Consider the following 27,177-nt stretch of genomic DNA (forward strand, 5'->3'; position numbering starts at 1 on the left):
ATGCCAGTTCCACAACCTGTTTTCTACCTCAATTAAAGTTGGAATTTAAAATGAAATTCAAATTCAGGATTTTAAGTTTAAATTCAAGAACTGAAATTCCAATTCAAGAATTGATTTGGTATTTAAAATGTGTGAAAATCACAAATTTGTCTAACACGTCAATTTTATTGGCTTAAATGCATTAAGCAACTTTGAGTCATATACAGTTGAGTTCAAATGTTTACATCTGCAAAATGTTCATTATTTTACCAAAATAAGAGGAATCATACAAAATGCACATATTTTTTTTATTTAGTACTCACCTGAATAAGATATTTCACATAAAAGACGTTTACATATAGTCCACAAGAAAAAATAATATGAATTTATAAAAAATTACCCCGTTCAAAACTTAACACACTTGATTCTTAATACTATGTTGTTACCTGACAACTTTTTGGGTGACAACTTTCGAATTTGAATTTGAAGACCAGAGGAAATATAACCTATTTTGTCTTCTGTTAAACATGTAAGTGTTTCTGTAGCTTTTGAAGGGCAGTAATAAATGAAAAAATATGATATTTAGGCAAAATAAGAAAAATATACACATCTTCATTATGCTCAGAAGTTTTCACCCCTTGACTCTTAATGCCTTCTGAAGCATCTGAAGCGTTTGAACCTTCTGTAATAGTTGCATATGAGTCCCTCAGTTGACCTCAGTGTGAAAAGATGGATCTCAAAATCATACAGTCATTGTTGGAAAGGGTTCATATACACAAAAATGCTGAAAAACCAAAGCATTTGTGGGACTTGAAGAATTTTTCTGAAGAACAGCAGGCAGTTTAACTGTTCAGGACAAACAAGGGACTCATGAACAACTAAGCACTAAACACTAAATCACTAAACATAAAAAACACAGCCGTGGATCATTAAGGTAACAACACAGTATTAAGAATCTGAAGTATATGTAAATTTTAATTCCTGTTGTGGACTATATGTAAACGTCTTTTATATGAAATATCTTATTCAGGTCAGTGCTAAATAAAAAATAACATGCATTTTGTATGATCCCTCTTATTTTGGTAAAATAATTAACATTTTGTAGATTCTGCAAGGTGTATGTAAACTTTTGACCTCAACTGTATATGAAAGGGCCTTAAAGGTGCTAGTGTAAAAAAATTTAGAGTTTAATCAAACTGTTTCTGGACTGAATGATGAGACAACATTTGATTCTTACTTTTGGACTGGATTATAATCACATGACCTCCAACATGCACAGGTCTGCTGTGATTGTTTGCTCTCTCATGTGTTGTGTAGGTTCAAAGAGCTTCTCGGCTAGTTTATTTCCTGCTAAATAAACATAGAGAAAGGGAGAATGCAACTCGAGCACTGCCACCCACTGCTTCTAATATTGATACAATAAGCCACTCTGTGTGTGTGAGGGTCGGTCAAGGCCACCCTGAAATCATGACTGGTTCTGTGAGCCCAGAGACCCCTCACATACAGCAGGTTTCCCCTCAGGACAAGAGCCTATAAGTCCAGAAGAATCTTCTTGTTCTCTGTGGCTTACCATAAATATAGTTTTCGTGAATCATGCTTTTTTAACCCACTTCACATGATGTTAAGCGTTTTTGGTGTGGTTATCCAAACTCATGGTTTTAGTTAGGGCAGCTGTAGACTTTCAGTTATGTGACACTGTTTTCATTTGCTCTGACATCTGCATTCTTTCCAGCAGTACTAATTACAGAGTTCTTCATCAGTGTTTCCAGAGAAGGCCAGCCAAAGTCAGGGGATTTTGACACTTGGTTTTATCTGATCTGTATGTAATAGATCTTGCAACTTGAGCAAAACAAATTTTAAAAAGTTTTCTGATCAGAATTGACCTTTGATTATTTTAGAGTCAATCAAATTCTTAGTTAACCTGACTTTACTATACTACTTTACATTGCTAACCAACTGGAGTTTTGGAGTTATGGAGTTTTCAGTACTGATATGATATATGGTTGGGATCAGAAAGATTTCTAATGTTTTTTTTAAAGAAGCGTCTCTTATGCTCATCAAGGCTGCATTTATTTGGTCATAAAGACACAAAATTTATTCCTGTGATGCAAAGTTGAATTTTCAGCATCATTACTCCAGTCTTCAGTGTCACATGATCCTTCAGAAATCATTCTAATATGCTGATTTATTATCAATTTTGGAAACACTTGTGCTGCTTAATACTATTTTGGAACCTGTGATATTTTTTTAGGATTCCTTAATGAATAAAAAGTTAAAAAGAACAGTATTTATTTAAAATAGAAAGCTTTTCCAACAATAAACACTACGGTTCAAAGTTTGGGGACAGTACTTTTTTTTTGTCTTTCTTTATTTGACAGAAATTGCTATTTTTATTCAGCAAGATTGTGTTAAATTGATAAAAGTGATATTAAAGACTTATATTGGGATTTGTGAAGGATCATGTGACACTGAAGACAAGATATATTGATGCTGAAAAGTCAGCTTTGCATTACAAATAAAATATAGTATTAAAGTAGAAATATATTAAAATAGAAAACTGTTATTTTCAATTGTAATAATTTTTTATAATATTACACTTTTTCAGTTTTTTTTAATCAAATAAATGCAACTTTAATGAGCATAAGAGACTTATTAAAAAATGCATAAAAATATTACTGATCCCAAAACCTTTGTACGGCTATATATATATATATATATGTGTGTGTGTGTGTGTGTGTGTGTGTGTGTGTGTGTGTGTGTGTGTGTGTGTGTGTGTGTGTGTGTGTGTGTGTGTGTGTGTGTATATATGTGTGTGTGTGTGTGTGTGTGTGTGTGTATGTGTATGTGTGTGTGTATATATATATATATATATATATATATATATATATATATATATATATATATATATATATATATATATATATATATATATATATATATATATATATTTTTTTTTTTTTTATTATTAATTGTTCATTTTTGTTAAGTTAAACCAAAGATTGGGGGCAAACTAACCAAGAAGTGTCCAATATACATATAAACTACTAAATCTAATAATTAAATTTAAATAAACTTCTTGACCTCACTAATTGACTGTTTGGTTGTTGGATGAATGGTTGACTGCTTTAAGTATTGCTAATTTCAGCATGTAAGTCAAGCTCTGTTGTCTGTTTATAACCACATTCTACATAATCCCAGTGTCTTATTTCATGTTCTAAAAGGAAATTTGAGTATTGTGATGAGCATCAAGACTTGTAATGGATCTGAACTGTCCAAACATATACAATGATAGCCAGATAGCCTAATGTTTATCACCAGTCCAGCACAGAAATGGACCAGACCACACAAACAGGAGAAATTGTGTAAGAATAGCACTGTTCACATTACTGCAGACATGCACTCACCAGCTGCTCACAAACTTACTGATGAGCACAGAGAGAGAAACAGTGGTGACTGGATACTAGTGCAGGTGTCTTCTTTCCTGGTTCCATTCAGGCACTCTTGAAAGAGCCTTCAACCTACTCTTGGGTGGTCTGGGCCATTTTTGATTCTGTGAGTGACTAGACACTTGCAAATGTGTCCTTTATCTGTTATCTGTCACTAATAGGCAGGAAAATGGAGGATTATGTGTAGAATAAAGAGGGAGATGCTGAAAGATGACTAAAGCAAGGAGTTAGACACTTCATAAATTCATGTCCCTCTCTCTCTCTCACTCACACACACACACACACACACACACACACACACACACACACACACACACACACACACACTTACTGAGTGTTTCTTGTCTCTTCCAGATGAGGAATCTTCTGGTCTGTACGGCTTCCTGCATGTGATCGTCCATAAAGCCACAGGCTTCAAAGAATCTGCCAGTAAGTCAAAGTGTCTTCCGTTTTCCTTTTTTGTTTTGTTTTATAGAGCATAAGAATATAGAAAACACATTTATCCTGCATAATAAAGGATAATGGAAACAATTCATTTGTATAAATCAGCATTTTCCAAGGTGTTGTCTGTGGCCCACTAAGTATTGCAGGGGAGCTGCGGCCCACACTTTAGGAAATGCTGATCTATACAGATGTATTGTTTTATTACGCCGAGCACAAGTAATTGACCTCATATGTTGGGTAGAAAGGAAGAAAGAGAAAAAATTGTTACTGAGAAACTTCACTCTTTTTTTCAAGTGTTTACCTCAGATGAACTCTCAATCAGTTAGCTGTAGGCACTACTGCGTATCACTGTAGCAAGTGTGCTTAGAGTACAGTAGTTGAGCAATTAGATATGAATTAAGCCACAGACGTCCCTACAGACTTTTTCTATTTGAATATATTTTAAATTTTCATTTATTCCTGTGATGTCAAATAGGGGTGTGAACCTACAGTGGTCTTACGGTTCGGTTCGATTACGATTATCATGTCATCGATTCGGTTCAATACAATATCTCGATGCATCACGATGCATTGACGATGCACTGCATACTAATTTTTCAATTTTACTTCAAATTTATTTTTCTTTTCTATTTCACAATGACGTTGAAATGAGTTTTTATTTGATTAGATTTTTTTTAACTGTGCATCCTATCCAGTCTTTTTCAATCAATATCCCACATACAGTAATGTGTAATTTTGATGAGGAAGAGTAAGAGGTGAAAGAGGAAGAGGAGGAGAAGAAGGAGGACAATGTGGAAAAGACAAAAGAAGGGCAAGGGCAAGAAGAGAAGCAGTCTCATATATTTTAGTTGATGAGTGCCAGGGTTGGATCAGGCATGCAAGAGGATTTGACCCCTGCTGCCTGGCCAGGGCTAATTTAGCCTGTGATGCTGAAGAGGTTCTTTGGCCTGTCCCAGACCAAACACAGGATGTTGGGCAGAATGATTATTTTTGTTGTTGTTTGTTGTTTTGTACTGTACTCTACAGTAGGCTACATTAAATTAAGGAATAAAACATACTCATTTTTCAATTTTACTTCAAATATATACAATTGTGTTAATAAATACAAACAGTCAGATATATGAACTGAAACTTTAATCTTACCTTCTCAAAGAAAAAACACTTCTTGAATGTATCAAACAAAACTAAAGTCTGGGCACAGAAGACAACAGCAACATTTAGAACAAATACACAAAAGCAAATACCTGGGCTTTGGTTTCGTTCTAGAGTTCCGGCATAATCTTTTCTGAAAAGTGTCAGCGTGAGGGAAGCTTATATCGCGGCTCCAGTGTATTGAACAGGTGGCCGGGGTTTTCCACCACAGAAAAGGGCCGTATATCTTTTGCTATAAAAGCTGCCGCTATAGTCATTTTAAACGCGAAAACTAAACCAAATACGATTTGAACCGAGAGGTACCGCTCAGATCTTATTTAATTGAAACGAGGGAACGAATAGAGTCCTGCACGAGCCCAGCCTGAGACTCTCAGACCCGAGCCCCGTTCTTGTCCGACAATTTATCAGAACAGAGTTCGTGTTGCAGCCATTAAAATAGTTCAGTTTTGGATTCTAAAGGCAAAGTGGCTAGATTTCGTTTTGTTTCCTTTTTAAGTTAATTTAGAAATATGTTTGGAACATTTTATGTTTGTTAAATTCAAGCTTTTGTCTTTTTAACCTAACCTAACGAACAAGCGGCCAGCGGCAATGAGTTGAGCATGTTTGATAAATTTAGCCTTCTCAAATCAACACGACTTGCATTAAATAAAATCTATGGACATAAAACACTTGATGCATTTCAGAATATTAATTTAAACGTTTAACCTAGATAAATGTGCGCGGTTAGTCGCATATCCAATCGTTTTTGCGGAGAGTGAAAGCGAAAGCAGGCTTTGCAGCTGACAGGAAGCTCAAACGCGATCACTTGCATTTTTTCTTAATAACAGTGGAAACCTAAAATACACCATTTTTGTTGATAAAAGTAAGGCATAAAAAGGCATCATTCAAAACGGCAAAAGGTCTACTATTATTATTTATGTGCGCACTCACAATATCAGCAAAACATTATATTTGTGTAAAACGGTGCTGAGCCAGATAGACGCGCTCAGTGCTTTTAGCCAGTCTTTTCAACCAAATAAAAATAATGTTTCAGTCCTTTAAATGAATTACTAACAAAAAAAGACATTTGTTAAATGCACACTCATGTTTGTTAGTTCGTTAAATGCACCGGTGTGTAAAGAAAGTGGCAATAATCCTTTCAGTTAAAATCTGAAGACTTATTTTATTCATGTGGAGTACTCCCCTCGTTAGCTCAACCCCCCTCCCGGAAAATCATACAAGCCCCCTGGGTCGCGTTTTCTGGCACTGGACTGAGTCCGTTATAACCGGTTATGGTCTATTACTGAACCGATACCGAATCGTCCTTGTCTGCATCGCGATGCATCGTAAAAACGATTAATTTTGACACCCCTAATGTCAAAGCTGAATTTTTACTTTCGTTACTCAAGTCACGTGATTCTTCAGAAATCATTCTAATATTCTGATTTGCTGCTCATAATCATTTATTATTGTTATTATGTTGAAAACAGCTGAGTAGAATTTCTCTTTGATGAATAGAAAGTTCAAAAGAACAGCATTTATCTGAAATAGAAAACTTTATAAATGTCTTATCATCACCTTTGATCAATTTGAAGCATGCTTGCTAAATAGAAGCTGTAATTTCTTTCCACATAAAAAAAAAAAATTATATATATACTGGTAAACTTTTGAATGGTTAGTGTATAATGTTACAGAAGCTTTTTATTTCAGATAAATGCTGATCTTTGGCTCTTTCTATTCATCAAATAATGCTAAAATGTACTCAACTGTTTTAAATATTGAGAATAATAATAATAATAAATATTTCTTGAACAGCAAATCAGCATATTAGAATGATTTCTGAAGGATCATGTGACACTGAAGACTGAAGTATGATGCTGACAATTTACCTTTTATCACAGAAATACATTACATTTTAAAATATATTCAAAAAGCAGTTTTTTTAATAGTAAAATCTTTCATAATATTACTGTTTTTGCTGTATCTTGGATCAAATATATGCAGGCTTGGTGAGCAGAAGAGAATTCTTTAAAAAACATAAAAAATCTTACTGTTCAAAAACTTTTGACTGGTAGTGTAATGTGTATGCTATTCACTGTATGCAGATTTCTGAATGACTTATGGGTACCACTTTTCCCCAAGATGAACATAATAGAGCAATAGAGTGCAATTTGGTCCTGGAAGTAAAAATCTTTTAGAACTTTTATAACTGTATCTATTAAACCTTTAAAGACAGAGCTATTGTAATCAGTGATATATTCTTTTGTTGAAGCCATCAACCTGCATTATTTCAAAATGTTTTAAATAATCATGTTTAACATTCAAATTCATGTTGGAAAATTACATTACCCATGATTCAGCAAAGAAGTCTCCAAAAATCAGAGTATCACGACAAGTGAATTGGGCCAAAAGAGTTTGTGTACAGTATATTTGGCTTATTTGTGTATATTTGGCTTCAAATCAAAGCTTTTCTGTTGTGGTTCTCCTCATGTGTGGTTCTTGGCCTTTTTGGAGGATTTTCCAAATCTCTGTGGAAAAAATGTGTAAAAAATATGGAATATTGGGCAGGCACTGATATGTGAATGTGAATGATCACACACTTGCTGAATTAACATGCATGTGACATTGATTTAGTAATTAATTACATTATTTGCAGCTGTACGCGCATCGTGGTGGCAGAAAAACACTGGTAACAAGTGGAGGGAAATGGGTAAAATCTGTGGAATAACAGAAAAAATATATTATGCTTTTGGATGTCAGAATTGGAATGCAAATCATTTTTATAGAATACTGTCATCAAAGACGCCATTTGAAGCTAAACACAGACGTTTAAACTGACAAACTATGGATGAAACCTGCTATCATTACTCTACTCTTAAAAGTATAAATTAGATTTAAACAATAGGTATACATAATACTTAAGTATGCAGTTCATAGGGAACATATTATATTAGCCCTACAGTTACAGCATGAAATACTATTTAAACCTATAACATTTTACATTTCATTTGACCTATTTTAGCTCACAGTTCTTTTTTTTTCTCACAAATACAAGTTTATATCACCAAGTTCGGACTTATAACTCGATTGAACTCCACAATAGCAAGTTTGTCAATTCTGAGGGGAAAAAAGCTAGAAGTGTGGGATATACTGTAGCTGAGAGAGCTGAGGGGAAAAGAGAGAATGACGAGTTGATCTTTCCTATCAGAATTGTGAGATATGATCTTGGAATTGCGAGAATAAAGTCAGAATATAAAAATATAAACTCAAATTTACCTTAATTTATTCTATGGCTTCTATAGACTGCTACTTGAAAACTCATTTTCTGCCACAAAAACGTTATCATTGTTTTCAGACACTGAAATAAGTCTATATTGTGCTAAGAATTTTATTCAGAACAGCATTTTTTGTGCTGTTTTATATTTCATCAGAAATATATTTCATTATGTTAACAGCTTCATGTTGATATTAAATCAGGCTGAAAAAAGCCTCTGCAAAGATGAAATAAGTGCACTGTGGGAGTTGCACAACATTCATGCACATAGAAACTCCTCTGTTATGTAAGTTCCCTTTGGTATAGATGAAAGTGGCAGAGATGAATCTGTATCTGAAAATTGTCTGCCATTTCAAATCCACTTGGCGCCATCACACAGGACAAATTACTAAATATATTTAGCGTTAAAAAAAAAGCGTAACACAAGTACGTCAGCAGCACTGTGGACGCCGTGGCTGGCGGGTCATAACGGTATCATTTGTAAGTGTTTGTCCTGTGGGGGCTTCAATTATGAATATTTGCATATACATTTACACATTACGCCTCTTTGCTTTATGAGGTCAGGGATTGAATGAAATACCCAAATCACGTCTATGTACAGTATGCTAATGTGAATTTGCATAACAGACGCATATGGCCAGCAGACTCTGTAGATCAGCTCAACTCTGATAACAATCAGACGTCTGTTTTAAACCCTAATAAATCGCACAATATGCTTCCTCAAGACCAAGTCAAAAGAGCCATTGTGTAAGACTGCTTTGAGGTTTTTTGAATGCTTGTTTTCTTGCTTCATTTTTTTTGTGTTTGGCTCGTCTGAAGTCATTTGTCATTTGTCAAGTTTGCTGTGTTGTGGTTGTCTTGAATGTGACAGTAACCGCAAACATGTGTTCTGCATATGGATATGCAGGTGTTTAAGTATCTTTTTATATTGGGATGTACTGCATCTCAGCCGCTGATTGAATCCTCCTCTCCAAGTCTTATTAAAGGCCTTGAACCACTCTTGACAGGAAATGCATCCAAATCCTCGCTCTGGGCCATTAATGAAAACTGGGTCGTTGACATTGGCTTCCTGATAAAAAGAGTTTGAGGGAGAAAATACTGACCTAGAATACTAACCACAACTTTTGACACTTTGAGTAAATGATTTATTTTTACCTTTCCAAACTCTGTTCATTTTGTTTTTATGGAGTTTCCATCTTATCAGTTGCATATGGCTAGTTAATACAGCAGTAGATGTATCAGTCTTCTCAATAAATAATAGTTTTGCAAAGTTTTTGCTAATTTTTTGTGAATAATGTGTAAACATTTTTGCGATGCGAAAAACGCAGACAGAATCGCGGAATCTAATCATAAAAATGGAATGTACTGTATAACGTGGAATGTCACGGAATTTGCCAAATGTTGGATGAATCCAAAATCCAAAATAAAGTAGGTCTGTGCGCTTAAATCCAAATGCGATATGAACTAGTGTCTGTGAATTTTAAACTTCAAAATACTGACAAAATAATATTTTGGTTTAACTTGAAGATTATTCAATATTATTCAATGTTTTTTTTTTTTTTTAAGAATATTTACCACAAAAATTATTGACCAGAATTTATTTACCAGAAAAAAATGTACACACATAACACAGTATTTCTGGAATCTTTTTGAATATAAATTAAATCAATTAGAGATGCTTTTGATTATTGAAATGTAATGAAAATGGAATCCAGAAAATTAACGGAAAACTAAAAAATAAAACTGAATTTGAGAAAAAAAATGTATTGTAAAATGTATTTCATTGGGCCTTAAAAATGTAATTTAATAAATTGCTGTTAACTTGTGAATGTAAGTTTCGTGATTTCAATTCATTAGACATGTTTTTTGATTCATATTTTTTAACCATTAAAACAGAGTCTAGAAAATTAAAAAAAAAAAAAAAAAAAAAAAAACCTGAATCCAGAAAAATTAAAATGGAAAACTTGAATTTGGAAACAGTAAAACGGATTTCATATTGGTGGACCACTATATTAATATATATTATTATATGAATTATTTTAGAACCTACACAAAATATAAGTACATTATATACACTACCATATGTGACCCTGGACCACAAAACCAGTCTTAAGTCGCTGGGGTATATTTGTAGCAATAGCCAAAAATACATTGTATGGGTCAAAATTATTGATTTTTCTTTTATGTCAAAAATCATTAGGAAATTAAGTAAAGTTCATGTTACATTAAGATTTTTTGTAAAATTCCTACTGTAAACCTATCAAAATGTAATTTTTAATTAGTAATATGCATTGTTAAGAACTTAATTTGGACAACTTTAAAGGTGATTTTCTCAGTATTTTGATTTTTTTGCGCCCTCAGATTCCAGATTTTCAAATAGATGTATCTCGGCCAAATATTGTCCTATCCTAACAAACTATACATCAATAGAAAGCTTATTTATTGAGCTTTCATGTGATGTATATATCTCAGTTTTGTAAAATTTAAAGGTTGTATCAGCGATTTCTAGCCTAAAACATAAAGTGTCAATTTCAGCTGACCTTTCTTCACGATCCGCTCGCTGCCTGCCCCATAAATTGTCTGTGAAAAAACCGCGTCTCTCTGGTCAGCCTAGGGTCCGAGATATGCCAAAAAAACAATCGGCACTACCAACCTTTCCACAGATAAACAAACAGTGTTCCAACCAATCAGCGTCAGGGGTTTGGTGTTGTTTGGTGTTGGTGTTGTTGTTCCGAAAGTCCACAACACCAAACCCCTGACGCTGATTGGTTGGAACACTGTTTGTTTATCTGTGGAAAGGTTGGTAGTGCCGATTGTTTTTTTGGCATATCTCGGACCCTAGGCTGACCAGAGAGATGCGTTTTTTTCACAGACAATTTATGGGGCAGGCAGCGAGCGGATCGTGAAGAAAGCTCAGCTGAATTTGACACTTTATGTTTCAGGCTAGAAATCGCTGATACAACCTTTAACCTTATGACTGGTTTTGTGGTCCAGGGTCACATATTACCTTACAAAAATAGTAATAGCACAACTGTTTGATAATAAGAAATTTTGTTTCTTGGGCAGCAAATCAGCATATTAGAATGATTTCTGATTATGTGACACTGACGACTTGAGTAATGGCTGCTGAAAATTTTGCTAACGTAAATGTAAATATATCAGTGGAACACTATCCCTGCATAGAAACAAATGGGTCAAACTCATCTTTACGTCTACAGTATACAGTTGAGGTCAAAAATTTACATACAACTTGCAGAATCTGCAAAATGTTAATCATTTAACCAAAATAAGAGGGATCATACAATGCATGTTATTTTTTATTTATATAAGATATTTTGGTAACACTTTAGAATAGGGAACACTTATTTACTATTAACTAAGATTTTTCCTTCACAATGCATTAAGAGCCAGGGGGTTTAAACTTTTTGAATTTAAAGATCAGGGTAAATTTGACTTATTTTGTATTCTGGGAAACATGTGAGTATCTTCTGTAGCTTCTGAAGGGCAGTACTAGATAAAATAAATATGATATTTGTGCATCTTCAGTTTTTACCCCTGGCTCTTAATGCATCGTGTTTCTTTCTGAAGCATCAGTGAGCATTTGAACATTCTGTTATAGTTGCATATGAGTCCCTCAGTTGTCCTCAGTGTGAAAAGGTGGCTCTCAAAATCGTACACTCATTGTTGGAAAGGGTTCAAATACACAAAAATGCTTAAAAACCAAAGAATTTGTGAGACCTGAAGGATTTTTCTAAGGAGAGCAGGCAGTTTAAGTGTTTAGGACAAACAAGGGACTCATGAACAACTATCAATAAAAAAAAATAAAAAACACAGCTGTGGATCATTCAGGTAACAACAGTATTAAGAATCAAGTCTATCTAAACTTTTGAACACATCTTTTATGTGAAATATTTTATTCAGGTCAGTGCTAAATAAAAAATAACATGCATTTTGTACGATCCCTCTTATTTTGGTCAAATAATTAATATTTAGCAGTTTCTGCAAGGTGTATGTAAACTTTTGACCTCAACTGTATGTGTGTGAATCGACTAGCTGCCATATGGCTCCCATCACCATCTCGTTTCATCTGGGAACATCACCCCGAGGATGCGGTTCCTCCCCCAGATGACGACACTTCCCATTCACCATTGTGTGGGGCAACCATAAACATTTGGGTCAAATTTAAAACCTCCAAAATGGTTCAAATTTAAAACCTCAAACAATTACACTTTTTGTATAACAGAACCAACAGTGGTTATTGTTTTTCTACATATGCAGAAAAGTGCCAAACCTCTTAGTTTTATGTCTTTGAAATTACTTATTCATCACTTTTTTATATAATGGCACCTCTTCTCAAAAACGACCTCTTCTCATTGACCTTTTTACTACACAAACCTCTCACGCTGAGTCAAAAGCATGGCCGAAGTAATGACGGTGCACTATATCAGTCTTTAAGAGCCCACTAAAGGTTTCTCTTGCGTCTGAACCCTTTTAAAAACATGCTCCACGGAAGCACTGCTCTCATCAAGGGTCGATTTACAATACACTCAGTGATCACCGTCCTTCCTTCACCGTCGCTCTCTGTCCTGATTCACAGGGTGTTTTTATAAATACATTTCCTGTTCTCTGAAGAACTAGGTTTCTGTGCCTGGTACTGCTAAAATCTAAAGCCTCCTCTGACCATGAGGAGAGATATAGCTTGCCCTTATTTCATGTTTTTAGTATTGAGAGCAAGGCCAGTAGGACTGCAGGAAATGGGCCGTACGTGGAGAAATCCTGACTGAGATGTTTGAAGTCTGGGACAGAATGGGTTTGGGTAAAAGTCTTTTCATTTAAAGGGATAGTTCACCCAAAAATTAAAACTCTATCATTAGTTACTCAGCCTAATGTCATTCCAAACCCGTAAGACTTTTGTTAATCTTCGGAACACAAATTATAATATTTTTGATGAAATCCTGTATAGACAGCAACGCAACTACCACGTTTACCACCAACCCTTTAATATGTTGAAAAAGTGTGCTTCTTTTTCACAAGGGGCAGGTTGCTACCACCAAGATTTTTTTTAAACTGGATTGCCCCCGAAACAAAAACCAGGCCTTGCAGAAAATCCCAAAATTCCCACTGGTGACATTGTGGTGACATCTCATTAATATGATCGTTTTGTCATGGACTGACGGCAAGTGTGCCGACACATCTGGTGTGTATGTGTGCAAGTACAGCTTCATTATTAAGCAACACATCCACCCCACATTTATTAACATACACATTACACACCAGACTATCAATTACCAGTGGCCTGATTGACTGCACACTCCTGTTAAAGCCACGCTCACAAGCCCCACGGTGTGTTTTGAAGCCGACCGCTCTTGTGTGACACCACATCCATGCTAATTGAACATCACCTCATTTCTCTCCTGTCTCAACAATACACCCCACACATTGCAGAGGTCAGAGGTCATGGTGTGGTGTAATCCATCAATCTGTCAGAGGGCCACACACACTATAGCAATGTGATAAAGTTCATTTACTATTAAAGAAATGTATGCGCACGTGAGGTTATTGTAAGGCACAGACAGATAAGACAATTGCTGTGTTTATTGGTGGGTGTCCCACCCACCTTGTGCGCCTGTTCCTTTGTGTGTGTGTGTGTGTGTGTGTGTAGCTACTAAACCATATTTTGGGGAGAAAGTGAGTAAAACCTGACAAAATTGTTAAAAACCTCCCTTTGGGGATGTCCAGACTGCGGCAGACATTTTTTTTTTTTTTGTAAAGTTTAGGGGTATAAAACAATAGAAGTCTATGTGATGTCCCCATTTAGATCCTGACCATCACTGTATTGTGTGTCGGTATTGACACATATGGATGTATTTGAAAATAGATGGTAGACCAGCAGGGTGGAAAAATCATTTAAGGATTTAAATGCTGACACCATGTCTACACGGTCAACCATGAAGAGATTTAGAGCTACACTTACAGTACATGCCTTGATTAATAAACACCAAGAAATGAATCATACTGAGGCTACAATTTTCTTTAACTGCACTAAGCTAAAGTGCTAAGTTAATATAAACACATTTATTAAAGCTGTAAACCGTGAAAGGTTTTACGTTACGATGATTGGTAAGGGATGGGGTTCATATTTTTAATGCCTAAAACCCCCTTAACTGTGGCAAAAATGTATAGTGCATGGATTTGTATGACTTATTTTTATTTTTATTGTAATAAAACTAAAAGGTACAGTACTATTCAAAAGTTTGGGGTTGGTACGATTTTTAAATGTATTGAAAAAAGTCTCTTATGCGTTTATTTTGTTTGTCAAAATAATAATATTGTGAAATATTATTACAAATTAAAATAACGGTTTTCCATTTAGATATATTAAAAATGTAATTCATTCATATGATAACAAGTTTTTTTATTTTTTTGCATCATTATGATACTTCAGAAATCTATGTAATATGCTTATTTGCTAGAAATGTTCCTTATTATTATCAATGATGAAAATCTTTTTTATGGAAACTGTGAAAACAGTTGCAGGATTATTTATAAATAAAAATGACTAAAAAACAGCATTTATTTGAAATTGGAATCTTTTGTAACGATATAAACTGTCTAGTTTGATTGATTTAATGCATTCTTACTGCACTGTAAAAACCAAAAAACCAAAAAACAACAGCACGATTTGTTGAGTCAACCTAAAATAATTTGTTACCCTGCTGCTTTAAGATTTCAAGTCCAGCCAACTCAAATAAGTTTAGTCAATTTGAAATGTTATACTAAGGCCCAATCCCAATTCTATTTTCTACCCCTTCGCCTACCCCTCGCCCCTTCCCCTTGTCCCTTGAAACAAAGTGTAAAGGGGAAGGGCTAAAATATTTCCCCTAAGAAATGGGACACCACTACAACACTGTGATACGTCATCATAGGTTGTCGCTAGTTCCTAATGTTACGTCAGAGGACATGCGCAGATGTTTATCACTCATTCCAAGATGTCAAAATGTTGTCATGTTGCAAAAAGTACAAATGTACGGTGTACGCACCGTTCATTCACATGTGGCCGTAAGCAAAACAAACAACGCATTATATTATCACATGCGCGGCAAATTGCTGATCAGTGTAGTGGTGCCTGGAGAAGTATATATGCTTAATTTGTGAATTTCGTTTTGAACTTTCTATTTGAACGCATTCGTTTTCTGAATCCTTGGACTAAAATGTTTACAGGGGTTCACTGGTTTAAGAAATTTCTGATCGTAAAAATCAGCTTCTTTTTATTTGTAAGGTATCGTTTTTATTATTATGTACTGATTTAAATTACTGGTGCGGTGAGCGGGCGCAGGTGCATTAGGCGCAATCATCAAATACATTTCAAAGCAAGCCGGCGCCACAGTCCTGACTGCATCATCACTGCCTTTATTGGGTGTTTTGAGCGAATATTTACATTTATTCACATGACTGGATGTGGTGGACTGCCATGACTTTGGCGAATGCAGGACACTACTGAATAATGCGCATTAGAGGGGATTTAAAAAGTGAAAGTGTGTATACACCGTATACCTGCGTACACCCTCCACTACACCACCGTTGCAAATTGCCGTGCCACTGGTCTTTCATGTTTCTAACATGCAGTCAAGTGTAAATGACATAAAAATATATTTTGTAATATCGTGCAATCAGTGCTATCTGCTAGCAAACTTTAGCGATTTTTTTGCAAACGTTTATTTACAAAACAACACCATAAACACAAACACAAGATTGAAGGTAATATACATATAATGAAACATTGTCATCAAAATCCTTATTAAAGGCAAAAATTACTTATATTTCTGAGTCTGCTTGCTCGAGTGAGCAGCCATGTTGGAAATTTCTCTTAGCCCTTCGTTTGAAGTGAGGTCCTGAAAAATCTTCGTTTGGAGGGCTATCTGGCCCTTCCCCTTACCCCTACCCCTCCAACCAAAAGAGAAATGAGACACCCCTACCCCTTCACGTGCCAAACGGAGGGGTAGGGCTAAGTGTAGGGGGTAAGGGGTAGAATTGGGATTGAGCCTTAGTGACAATTAGACATTTGAGTTGGCGAAACTAAAAATTTTGTTTGTTAAACGTAAAAGCTGGGCTTGTCACCCAGCTGCCCTAAAATGTTAAGTTAAATCAATTCAAATATCTGTGTTGTCACTTCAAGTTGACTAAACTTTTTTGAGTTGACTAAACTTCAAATTTTAAGGCAGCAGGGTGACATTATTTTAAGTTGACTCAACAAATTGTTTTTTTTACAGTGTGAATAAAACTATTGATTTATTTGAAAAATACTGATTCCAAGTTTTAGAACAATGTGTATATTAATTATGTACATTTTTGTTATTTTTGCGAGTAGCAAATATTGAATATTGATGATAATATAGAATACACTGCTGTATTTGTGCATGCTTTTTTAGCTGTATCATTTGCACGTTAGTTTGACTAGTGCCTGGCACTATGGCGATGTAGAGTGCACGTCTGAAAAGTCTCCAGTTTGTTGTGGCTGAACAAGAAAAGAATAAAAAAAACTAAAAAAAGAAAAAACGAAAACAAAAAATGTCAAAATTAAGTGAGATTTTGCTTGAAACAAACTAAATGATCTGCTAATGGGGTATGAAAAATAATCTTGTTTTCGATTTGAAATAAGTTTTTTTTTTTTTTTTTGCTTACCCCAGTGGCAGATTAATTTGCTTGTTCTAAGCAAAAACTCGCTTAATTTTGACGTATTTTTTCTGAAAACAGGAAAATCATTTTTACTTGTCTAGATGATCATTCTTGATTTAAGAATTTTCAGATTATTTGGCTGGAAACAAGCCAAAAAAATCCAAGTAAGAAAAACATTTTTTTGCAGTGTAAACACAATTCTTGTCAAGAAAAAAAAAGACAGAAGCAGAAGTTGTAAATGGGTTGGCCAGCCCAAGCTTTGCCTCTGTGTTAAATATTGTTAACTCTGTTCATTTCAAATTTAAATAAGTTCTGCTGCCAAGTAAAATAGATCGTCTTATTGTAAGTTGTTTATTGGTGTCAAACATAAAAGCAATTTAGCACACTGATATGTAATTCAACTTTTATGTTTGTGCAGGTGTGTGTATAAAACAACAGCTTTCGAATGACCTTTTTTTCTGATGAGGTTATTATTGTGTGTTCTCTGTAGATCTGTACTGTACGCTGGAGGTGGACTCTTTTGGATACTTCGTCAGTAAGGCCATAACACGTGTGTTCAGAGACACAACAGAACCACAGTGGAACGAGGTGAGCTCTTTATCATTATAATAAATAAGAGTCATCTGACCAATGACCATTATGTATCTGTCATTAATTCATTTGTCCTCCTATAGGAGTTTGAAATCGAGTTGGAGGGCTCTCAGTGTCTGCGGATCCTGTGCTACGAGAAGTGTTACGACAAGTCAAAGCTCAATAAGGATGATAATGAGATTGTGGACAAGATCATGGGAAAGGGCCAAGTACAGGTAGGACAAAGAGACACTGCTAAACCACGATATGTGTGCAAACAGCAAACACTTAGGTCTGTGAGTAGACCCCACCAGACTGGTTTAGACCACAAAAGGTCAGGCTTAAATTGTAGTGGTTTCCTGATGTGAGTCATTTATTGTTGTCTGGTTTGACCGTGTGCTCTGCAGATGGTATGCTGTGGTGCTGTATTTTTGACATGGGCTGCTTTACTGCCTGAGAACCCACACTTCACATACATGGGAAATGTCCCAGTTAAATTGAAGCAAGTGTGTATGTGTTGAAATCAGTGTGTTCACATGTGTTTGCGGTATGTAGCTGACGTTAGAAACTGCTATCAGGACTGGCATCAGCCCGAACCCAAAAATTCCTTTTCAGGAGACATGCCTTTTTCATTTTACTGTAATAAATCTTTCATTGATCTTTATTGTTGCGACAACCATTTTAGCCGCTAATGCTATTCTTTTACAGTCATTATCAAGCCGTTTTGTCTTGTTTTCTAAGCTTTATGCTTAAACCTCAGTCAAATTTGTTCTGAAAGTATTGCATTCGTTTTTCTTCTTTTAAATCTAGGGCAGCTTATGGGGGCTAAAAACGAGGTGGATTTAATTGCACTGGAGGTTTATTTCTGTTTTATGTTCATGTTATTCTCTTGGGATCATAGCCAGAGGTGAATTAACAGCACAAGAGATGATTCTCTGCTTTCACAGAGAATGTGGTGTGTATGTCGCAGATATGAGAGGTTTGTTGGCCAGTAGAATTGATTGCAGTTTGGGTTGCATTTAATTGGTTTGGGGCATATAACATCTTTTGTATGCCATGACATATAGGCTTTACCTCAGAAAGTTGCAGAAACAACATTTTTTGGGGCTTGCTATAAATAATGGTTTTAACTGGGTTTCACTAAAGTACTAGGCCATTTACAATCATTTTGTGAGAGGGCATTCACACAGAATGCATTTTTGTGTTTAAAAAGACAATATGCATGATAGTGGAGTAAAAAAGGTCATTTTTTAGAAAGTTGAATATTAGTTAACTTGTACTTTAAACATTGCAAAAATCTTGACATGAGCAAGACGTTCAAAGACGTCCAGGTAGTGCATGTTTAAACATAAAAACAATGGAAACGTACAGTGGAATGCAAAAAAAAAAACATTTTGTGTGAACCCCTAACTGACTTCAAGGCTGGAAAAATCTGATAGTGTGGTGTAAAGTTAAAGGATTAGTTCACTTCCAGAATAAAAATTTCCTCACTCACTCCAATGTCATCCGAGATGGTCATGTCTTTCTTTCTTCAGTCAAAAAGAAAAGGTTTTTAAGGAAACCATTCTGGGATTTTTCTCTATATAAGGGACTTCAGGTGGGGTCAATAGGTTGAAGGTCCAAATTGCAGTTTCAGTGCAGCTTCAAAGGGCTCTACATGATCCCAGCTGAGGAATAAAGGTCTTCTCCAACAAAACAATCAGCCTTTTTCTTAAAAAAAATAAATAAATACTTTTTAACCACAAATGCTCATCTTGCACTAGCTCTGCGATGCATGTCCGCATTTTTACACATTAAATAAAATGTTGGAAATGTCACGCACGGTTAATTTAGTCTGTGTACTTCGGTGACATTTTCTCCGCCAACTTTAAAATAGTCCAAAATCATTGTTTTACCTTTTTTTTTTGTAAAGGGAGTTTGACTTTCTTTGCAAGTTTGCTTTGTAAACACTGGGTTGGCTTCCTCCTACGTCACGCGTGACCTTTCCAACAAGTCAAGCTAGTGCATAAGCATAACTAGTCTCAGCCTCAGACGTCACGCCCACGGAACGTTGGCTAAACGTCTGATGCATATGGTACACTTAACTGGAAACACTTCAGGAATGTCGAAGTCGTCATCTGATTAGTTGAATTTGATCGGATTTCCGGGAGACGCGAGTGTCGCGTTTATTTTCGGTCCACAGGGAAACAAAGCGCTGACTGATTTACTCTTGTGTTTTGCTAAGAGGTGCTTATGCAGACGCCATTGTTGTTACACTTTTGCAACGTTCGCGAACAAATTACTGACTTATTGCTTGTTCTCCCTCTTCTTATTTAACTTTCAATGCCGGTTATATCAATGACTGACTTGTTGCATGCCAGTCTGTTGTTGTGGGGACATTTCCACACCCCGAAACGTGACGCTGAACGAAACAAACTGTGATTGGTTGTTTGACATGTCTGTCAAACGGCCTTATGGGCGGGCCTTGGCCAATGAAATCTGCCATGAATTCCAGACCTTCAGCCGTCAGTGCATAACTAGTGCATAACTAACATTTGTGGTTAAAAACTATATACATTTTTATTTTTTATTCATTTTTATTTTTTTAAATGACTGACTGTTTCGTTAGATAAGACCTTTATTATCCCTTATCCCTTGCTGGGATCGTGTAGAGCTCTTTGAAGTTGTATTTAAAACAACAGTTTGGACCCAGTTAAACCGGTTGTTTCTCATTGAAGTCCACTATATAGAGAAAAATCCTGGAATTTTGTCCTCAAAAACCTTCATTTCTTTTTGACTGAAGTAAGAAAGACATAAACATCTTGGATGACATAGGAGAGCAAAGTATCAGGAAATTTTCACTCTGGAAGTGAACTTGTATATTGAATCTGATTATGTCCAGTATTGTTTAATAATATAGACATTTTCAAATATACAGTGGTGTGAAAAAGTGTTGGCCCCCTTTCTGATTTTTTATTTTTTGGATGTTTGTCACACTTTAATGTTTAAGATCATCAAACAAATTTAAATATTAATCAAAGATAACACAAGTAAACACAACATGCAGTTTTTGAATGAAGTTTTTTTATTATGAAGGGAAAGCAAAATCCAAACCCACATGTCCCTGTGTGAAAAACTGTTTGCCCCCTAAACTTAATAACTGGTTGGGCCACCTTTAGCAGCAACAACTGCAGCCAAGTGTTTGCGATAACTTGCAATGAGTCTGTTACAATGCTGTGCAGGAATTTTGGCCCACTCATCTTGGCAGAATTGTTGTAATTCAGCCACATTGGAGGGTTTTCGAGCATGAACCGCCTTTTTAAGGTCATGCCACAGCATCTCAATAGGATTCAGGTCAGCACTTTGACTAGGCCACTCCAAACACTCCCAACACTTTTTCACACAGGGTCATGTGGGTTTGGATTTTTTTCTCTTCATTAAAAAACTGCATTTTGTGTTTACTTGTGTTATCTTTGATTAATATTTAAAGTTGTTTGATGATCTGAAACATTAAAGTGTGACAAACATGCAAAATTAAAAAATCATTAAGGGGACTAACACTTTTGCACACCACTGTATTATCAATTTTAAAAACTGTGTTTCTTAAAATCATAGGCCTGTATGTTGGAGCACATAAGCTTTTGCAAAAACTTTCACAGGGTTTCACTGTATATGGGTGTTTGTTGAAGGAAGTAGCACAATCTGCCAAACAACCGTCTTATATTCCCTCGTAATAGAAACCAAGTCTTCAAAGTGAGAAGGGCACAGCTGCTCTTATAGAGGTGCACTTTACACTCACTCTTTAGTAAATGTGACCTATGGCCCATTTAACTCTGTCCTATGGTGTAAAGTATATAGATATTTGGTTGCTTGGCCTTCTAGTTAATACCTACCTTCCTGGACAGGAAGACAAGCCACTTCTAAAACTAAAGTCATTTCTTTCTGTGCATGTGAAAGGACTTGTTTGTGTTTAAGAAGGTTTAAAGAGTGTTTAAAGAGTGGTGAGAAGAGACTTTGTCCAACGTACAAGTCGCTGATTTAGATTCATTTGAAAGTTAGGTTAATGAGACATTATATATTTGCTCAAATCAATGTGTGACCTTGACATTTTCTGCATCCAGTTCATTTGGCTAGTTGGGTTTGTATGTCTAAGTTTGGGACTTCTTTTTAAAGAACTAATGAGCAGCACATTTTTAAACACTTGTCATGAATGCATCTGTGAATGATATGTTGTGCTGTGGATATAATGATGGCACGTGCACAAACAGTACAGTATGAGAGGGGTAATGAGTGTGGAGTGGGCAGCTGTACTCTGGGAAATATACATCACTCAGAAAGAATGAGATACTTTGATGACTTTATCAGGTTTAATTAAAGTCATACTGCACCTGTCCGCTGGCCTTCTCTAAACCTCATCACATCCCTCTAATGCGATAACAGCTGCTACAGAGAGACATGAGGATGTAATCATGTATGGAAATGTGCAGTAGTGAAATATACCACCATTTTACTATAGATCTGTAGAAACTAAAAAGTATCATTACCATTAAAGGGATAGTTCATTAAAAAATGTAAATTCTGTCATTAATTACTCACCCTCATTCATCTTCAGAACACAAATTAAGATATTTTTGAGGAAATCTAAAAGCTTTCTGACCCTACAATTTAGCCAGTATTGCTGTCTGATTTGTGAAACTAAGACAACTACTTTATTATTTGTGTAAGATAGTATTCTGCAAAAAAGCTGACAAAAGGGAATGAAAATAAAGGGAATTACAGAGAGTTAAATTGTCATTCATGTGTTCAGGATAGTATTAGATTCATGCCAGGCACTTAATGCTTCATTATACTTGTCCGTGAGCAGTGGTATTGAGGGCTAGGTCAACATCTGGACCATCTTATGCTCTAAAAATCACAATCCTCCAAACTAATCAGTCTCTTTCATTTCGATTATGTAATGTGTGATTGTGTTGCCATCTTGAGTATCTGGGCCTGATCTTCTGTTTAAATCTTTCCCTCTGAGCGTCTGTTTTCTTAACTTCGCTGGTTGAGGTGGACGGAGCCAAAATGTTTCCCTTCCCTCCCTGGAGAGGTCCTGATTTATTTAACAACTTTCTGGCTCCTACATGTAAAAATCCTTAAATGGTCACATTTGTAGCAACTCCCTTCTGCTTTTAATGGACCCTGGTACTACAGTCACGTTTTATAGGAGGATGGGAAAAATAATATTCATCTATTCACGTCCACAAAGCAACATGATCATGATTCATGTCTAAAATAAGGCTTGTTTATAAGATTGAGTCACTCTATGGAAGAAATAAGCCAACGTTTATTAATGAAGTCATTAAAACACTATATGTGTTGTTGTTTATCTACATTCCTCAGCAAATTTCAAAGTCATTTTTTTCTGCCCACAACAAATCAACAAAATGAGCCAATCAGAACAAGCTTTGCATCACAGCTCAGTGAATGACTTCATTGCTGTCACTGTGTTAAGACATGGTGTTACTTAAAGCCCAGGATCATCCTGATTAAGTCAGAAGCTGGTGTGATCCATTAATATCACTCAGGCCTTGTATTTCAGCATATGTATCAGCTTGGCTTGGGACCACTGGGAGTTGATCTTTGACCTCTAGGGGTTTCGTCTGTTATTGTCCATTAAAGAGTTTTTAAGTGCTGATCCTCTTTTGTAGAGAGTGAACCAGCCGGCTCTTCTTATGGAAAACTAATCAATATCTGTCACTAAATGACAAATGAAATACAAACACTCACATATCCTGTCAAATTAAGCTTTAGGGAGCTTGATTGAAAAGACATGTTGCTTAAGTGATTAACAATTAATGTCACTGTGATCTGTCTATTTACCGTCAAAAGTTTACATACACCTTACAGAATCAGCAAAATGTTAATTATTTTACCAAATTAAGAGAGGATCATACAAAATGCATGTTATTTTTTATTTACTACTGACCTGATTAAGATATTTGTCATATATATAGTCCATAAGAAAAAATAATAGTTGAATTTATAAAAATGACCCCGTTTAAAAGTACACCTAAAATACACTGAACAGTTAAACTGCCCTTTGGTCTTCAGATAATTATTTGTTTTTTCAGCATTTTGTGTATTTGAACCCTTTCCACTAATGACTATGATTTTGAGATCCATCTTTTCACACTGAGGGACTCATGCAACTATTACAAAAGGTTCAAACACTCACTGATGCTCCAGAAGGAAAAACGATGCATTAAGTGCCAGGGGTGTAAACTTTTGAACAGAATAAAGATGTGTACATTTTTCTTGTTTTCCCTAAATATCATCTTCAGAAGCTATAGAAGATACTTGCATGCCCCCAGCTCTTAATGCATTGTGTTTCCTTCTGGATCATAAGTGAGCATTTGAACCTTCTGTAATAGTTGCATATGAGTCCCTCAGTTATCCTCAGTGTAAAAAGATGGATCTCAAAATCATACAGTCATTGTTGGAAAGGGTTCACATACACAAAAATGCTGAAAAACCACAGAATTTGTAGGAACCTAAAGGACTTTTCTGAAGAACAGCAGGCAGTTTAACTGTTTAGGATAAACAAGGGACTCATGAACAACTATCATTAAAAAAATAAAAAATAAATAACAGCTGTGGATCATTCAGGTAACAACACAGTATTAGGAATCAAGCGTATGTAAACTTTTGAACAGGGTCATTTTTATAAATTCAACTTCTCTTGTGGACTATACAATATGTAAATGTATTATTCAGGTCAGTACTAAATAAAAAAAATAACATGCATTTTGTATGATCCCTCTTTTTTGGTAAAATAATTAACATTTTGCAGATTCTACAAGGTGTATGTAAAGTTTTGACTTCAACTGTATCTTTTTGTGCTTTTAATTCTTTCTAAAAAGTTGTTGGACACCAATTTGTACGCTGTTCCAAAGTACCAGAACTAGTGTCAAAAACTACTGAAGACAAGTTTGCATACACTTTTTATTTTCAAGCAGAAAATCAGTCATGTCTAACTTTCTAAACGCTTTCATCATCTCAAGCACAGTGACCTGAGAGTGTTACATCGATGTAGATAGCGATATGATGTTTTGCTATTCTCTGTAGTGGCTTGTTATATAATGCCACAGACGACAACCGCAGCGTTTCACAGGCAGAAAGTGTGTAAGATTGCTTTTATGCTTTACTCCTCTCCTCACCAGCCTCCTCCTCGCTCCCTCAGGGAGTCCTCTTTCTCTTCATGACTTGCTTTTGCTTTATCTCTTCCCCTTTAGTCAGTATCTTATGGCCTTTTCATGTGTTTTCAGCTCTTCGGCTGTGAAGTGTTGTGTTGAATGTCCTTGTGGAAACTCTTTCGGTTATAATGATCTCTCTGGGTGGGGTTGTATCCCCCTCTATTACCCATAAGTGACTAATGCAATGCTTTGTCAATATAATGCACTCTTTAATACATATATAGTTTAAACAGAGTCATATCTTACACTATAATAGCATTTTATTAAGAGATAGTTCAGCCAAAAATGAAAATTCTGTCATTAATTACTCACCTTCATGTCGTTGCAAATCTGTAACGCCTGTTCATCTTCGGAACACAAATTTAGATATTTTTGATGAAATCCAAAAGCTTTTTAACTCTGCATAGACAGCAATAGAAGTACCATGTTCAAGGCTCAGAAAGGTAGTAAGACCATTGTTAAAATAGTCCATGTGACCAGTGGTTCAACCAGGACATCATGTTCTCTTTGAGGCACTATTCTTGTTCCCTGTAACTGTAACAGAACAGAACCTCATCTCAGCCTGAACCCCTCTAGAGCTCTCTATGGACACAAACAACAGCCAACAGCTCTCTCCTGGTCCTGTACCTCCCACTGACTTTTTTGCACTTTGAGGTGTTTCCACAAACCCACACCTTCTCAAAACACAATTGTGAGAGAAAACAGCTCAAAATTTCTGGCAGCTTGGTACCAGATGACATGTATTAGAATAGATTGTGCCCTGAGTTTGTTCACAGCACCCAAGGTTCATCATCCGTAAAGAGCATTTACACTTTATTTGTCTTTCTAGAAAGATTTGCGGTTAGCCACGGAGGTCTGGCGTCATTTTATATCCTGATCTGGTTTATTTTACAAAATAAATAAAGAACTAGTCTGTCAGGCCTGATTTTTTTTTTTTTGGTTTTGGCATCTTCGGGTTGTCTTCGTGTGGATATTGTTGAGCATTGATCCGTGCACCGTTATTGTTTTCCAGTGGCTGTGCGTTCATACATGGAGCGTATTGTAATCTGAATTCTATGGACAGTCATTAATCTTAACCACTCCGTCCATCATGTTTTTTTGTAATATGTCATGTCACCTCTGTTTCTCTCGCTTTCTCTCAAACATCCTGTAATCCCCAGAGGCCCCAGAATCCATCAACCTTGACAGATGGGTGTTTTATGGCGCCCGCAGATACATACGCTCGCACACACAAGCTCGCTGTAGGGTGCACATACTAACAAATTGGTGGGACAGATTTGTTGCATATAAATGGCGTCAGTTTGCCACTCCAGCTGATGCTAGTGGCTGTCTTCATGCGACAGCATGTGTTTGAATTCATCAAAAAAGCTGCAACTTGAATATCACCTACAGTATTTTGTCTATCATCAAATTTGTTCACATAGTGTATGGCGTATTGATGTTTTTACTTGTTTTTTTTTGTTTTTGGCTGTCTTCTGGCTTCAGGATTCAACCTTTATTTTTGCTTCTTGGCTGTAATGGTCCTCCGTTGTCTAGTTTTTGCTCTTGCATGACCAAACAACACATTGCTAGTGTAAGTTGTAAGTCTTTAAGTCATTCTATTAGGGCTGCAACTAATGATTATTTTGATAATCGATTAGTTGGCCGAGTATTTTTTCGATTAATAGATTAGTTGGCTTAAATATTTCAATTTTTTTTTTTTCAAAATCACACTATTCCACATTCTGAATGCTATGAAAACACAGTGCTTAACAATTTACAACAATTCATCTGTCATAATAAAGAGAAAAGACAAATATCTGAAGAAAAACACACTAACAAGCATAAAATGCAGCGTTTCTGCTATTTATTCTGCCGTGGCGATGTTCAGTGTCCCGCCAACAGCAGCAGCAGCGAGCGCAAGTGCCTTCAGCAGAGTTCTGCGTTCAAATGCACGCAGTAAGCTTATGCTCGCCGCAAAGCCCCAGCTAAAGTAATTACCAGGAATGTGCCATGGGAAAAAGTAAGGAGATATTCAAATTATTTATTAATAAACTAGTAGTCAGTGTCGCAAAGATGAAGTTGACGATCCTAACTCACCATCTGCTCACTGGACGAGCTTTTAAAGCCTAAATGCATCTTTATGGATTAGGCCTATAGCTAATGAAAGAGTTTTGTTTTCGATTTGAATTATTTCGTTTTATAGTAGTGAAGTAATAATTTAAAGTAAATTTATTACTCTTACATTTATGAGCAAAAATGAAGTTTCACATAGCGCTGGCGGCACCATGTCCTGCAAAGCTTTCACTTTCCGCACAAACGATTGGATATGCGCCTATTAGTACACATTTATCTAGGTTAAACGATTAAACTAATATTGTGATATGCTTTAAGTTTTATATATATATATATATATATATATATATATATATATAAGGATTTTAATTTAAATCGTGATGAT

General features: G+C 35.7%; 1 protein-coding gene across 4 annotated transcripts in view; it reads left to right on the forward strand.

The window, feature by feature from the left end:
- Nucleotides 1–27,177, forward strand: part of abr (ABR activator of RhoGEF and GTPase) — a 225,784-nt gene that overhangs the window by 137,165 nt on the left and 61,442 nt on the right. For all 4 annotated transcript variants that reach the window (XM_073839571.1, XM_073839572.1, XM_073839573.1 and 1 more), the window contains 3 exons: nucleotides 3,780–3,854; nucleotides 17,441–17,538; nucleotides 17,625–17,756. In XM_073839571.1, coding sequence (XP_073695672.1) covers nucleotides 3,780–3,854; nucleotides 17,441–17,538; nucleotides 17,625–17,756 — 305 coding nt within the window. The remainder of the gene's footprint in view (nucleotides 1–3,779; nucleotides 3,855–17,440; nucleotides 17,539–17,624; nucleotides 17,757–27,177) is intronic.

Source organism: Garra rufa, chromosome 5 (assembly GCF_049309525.1).
Source record: "Garra rufa chromosome 5, GarRuf1.0, whole genome shotgun sequence".
In the NCBI taxonomy this organism is placed as follows: Eukaryota; Metazoa; Chordata; class Actinopteri; order Cypriniformes; family Cyprinidae; genus Garra; species Garra rufa.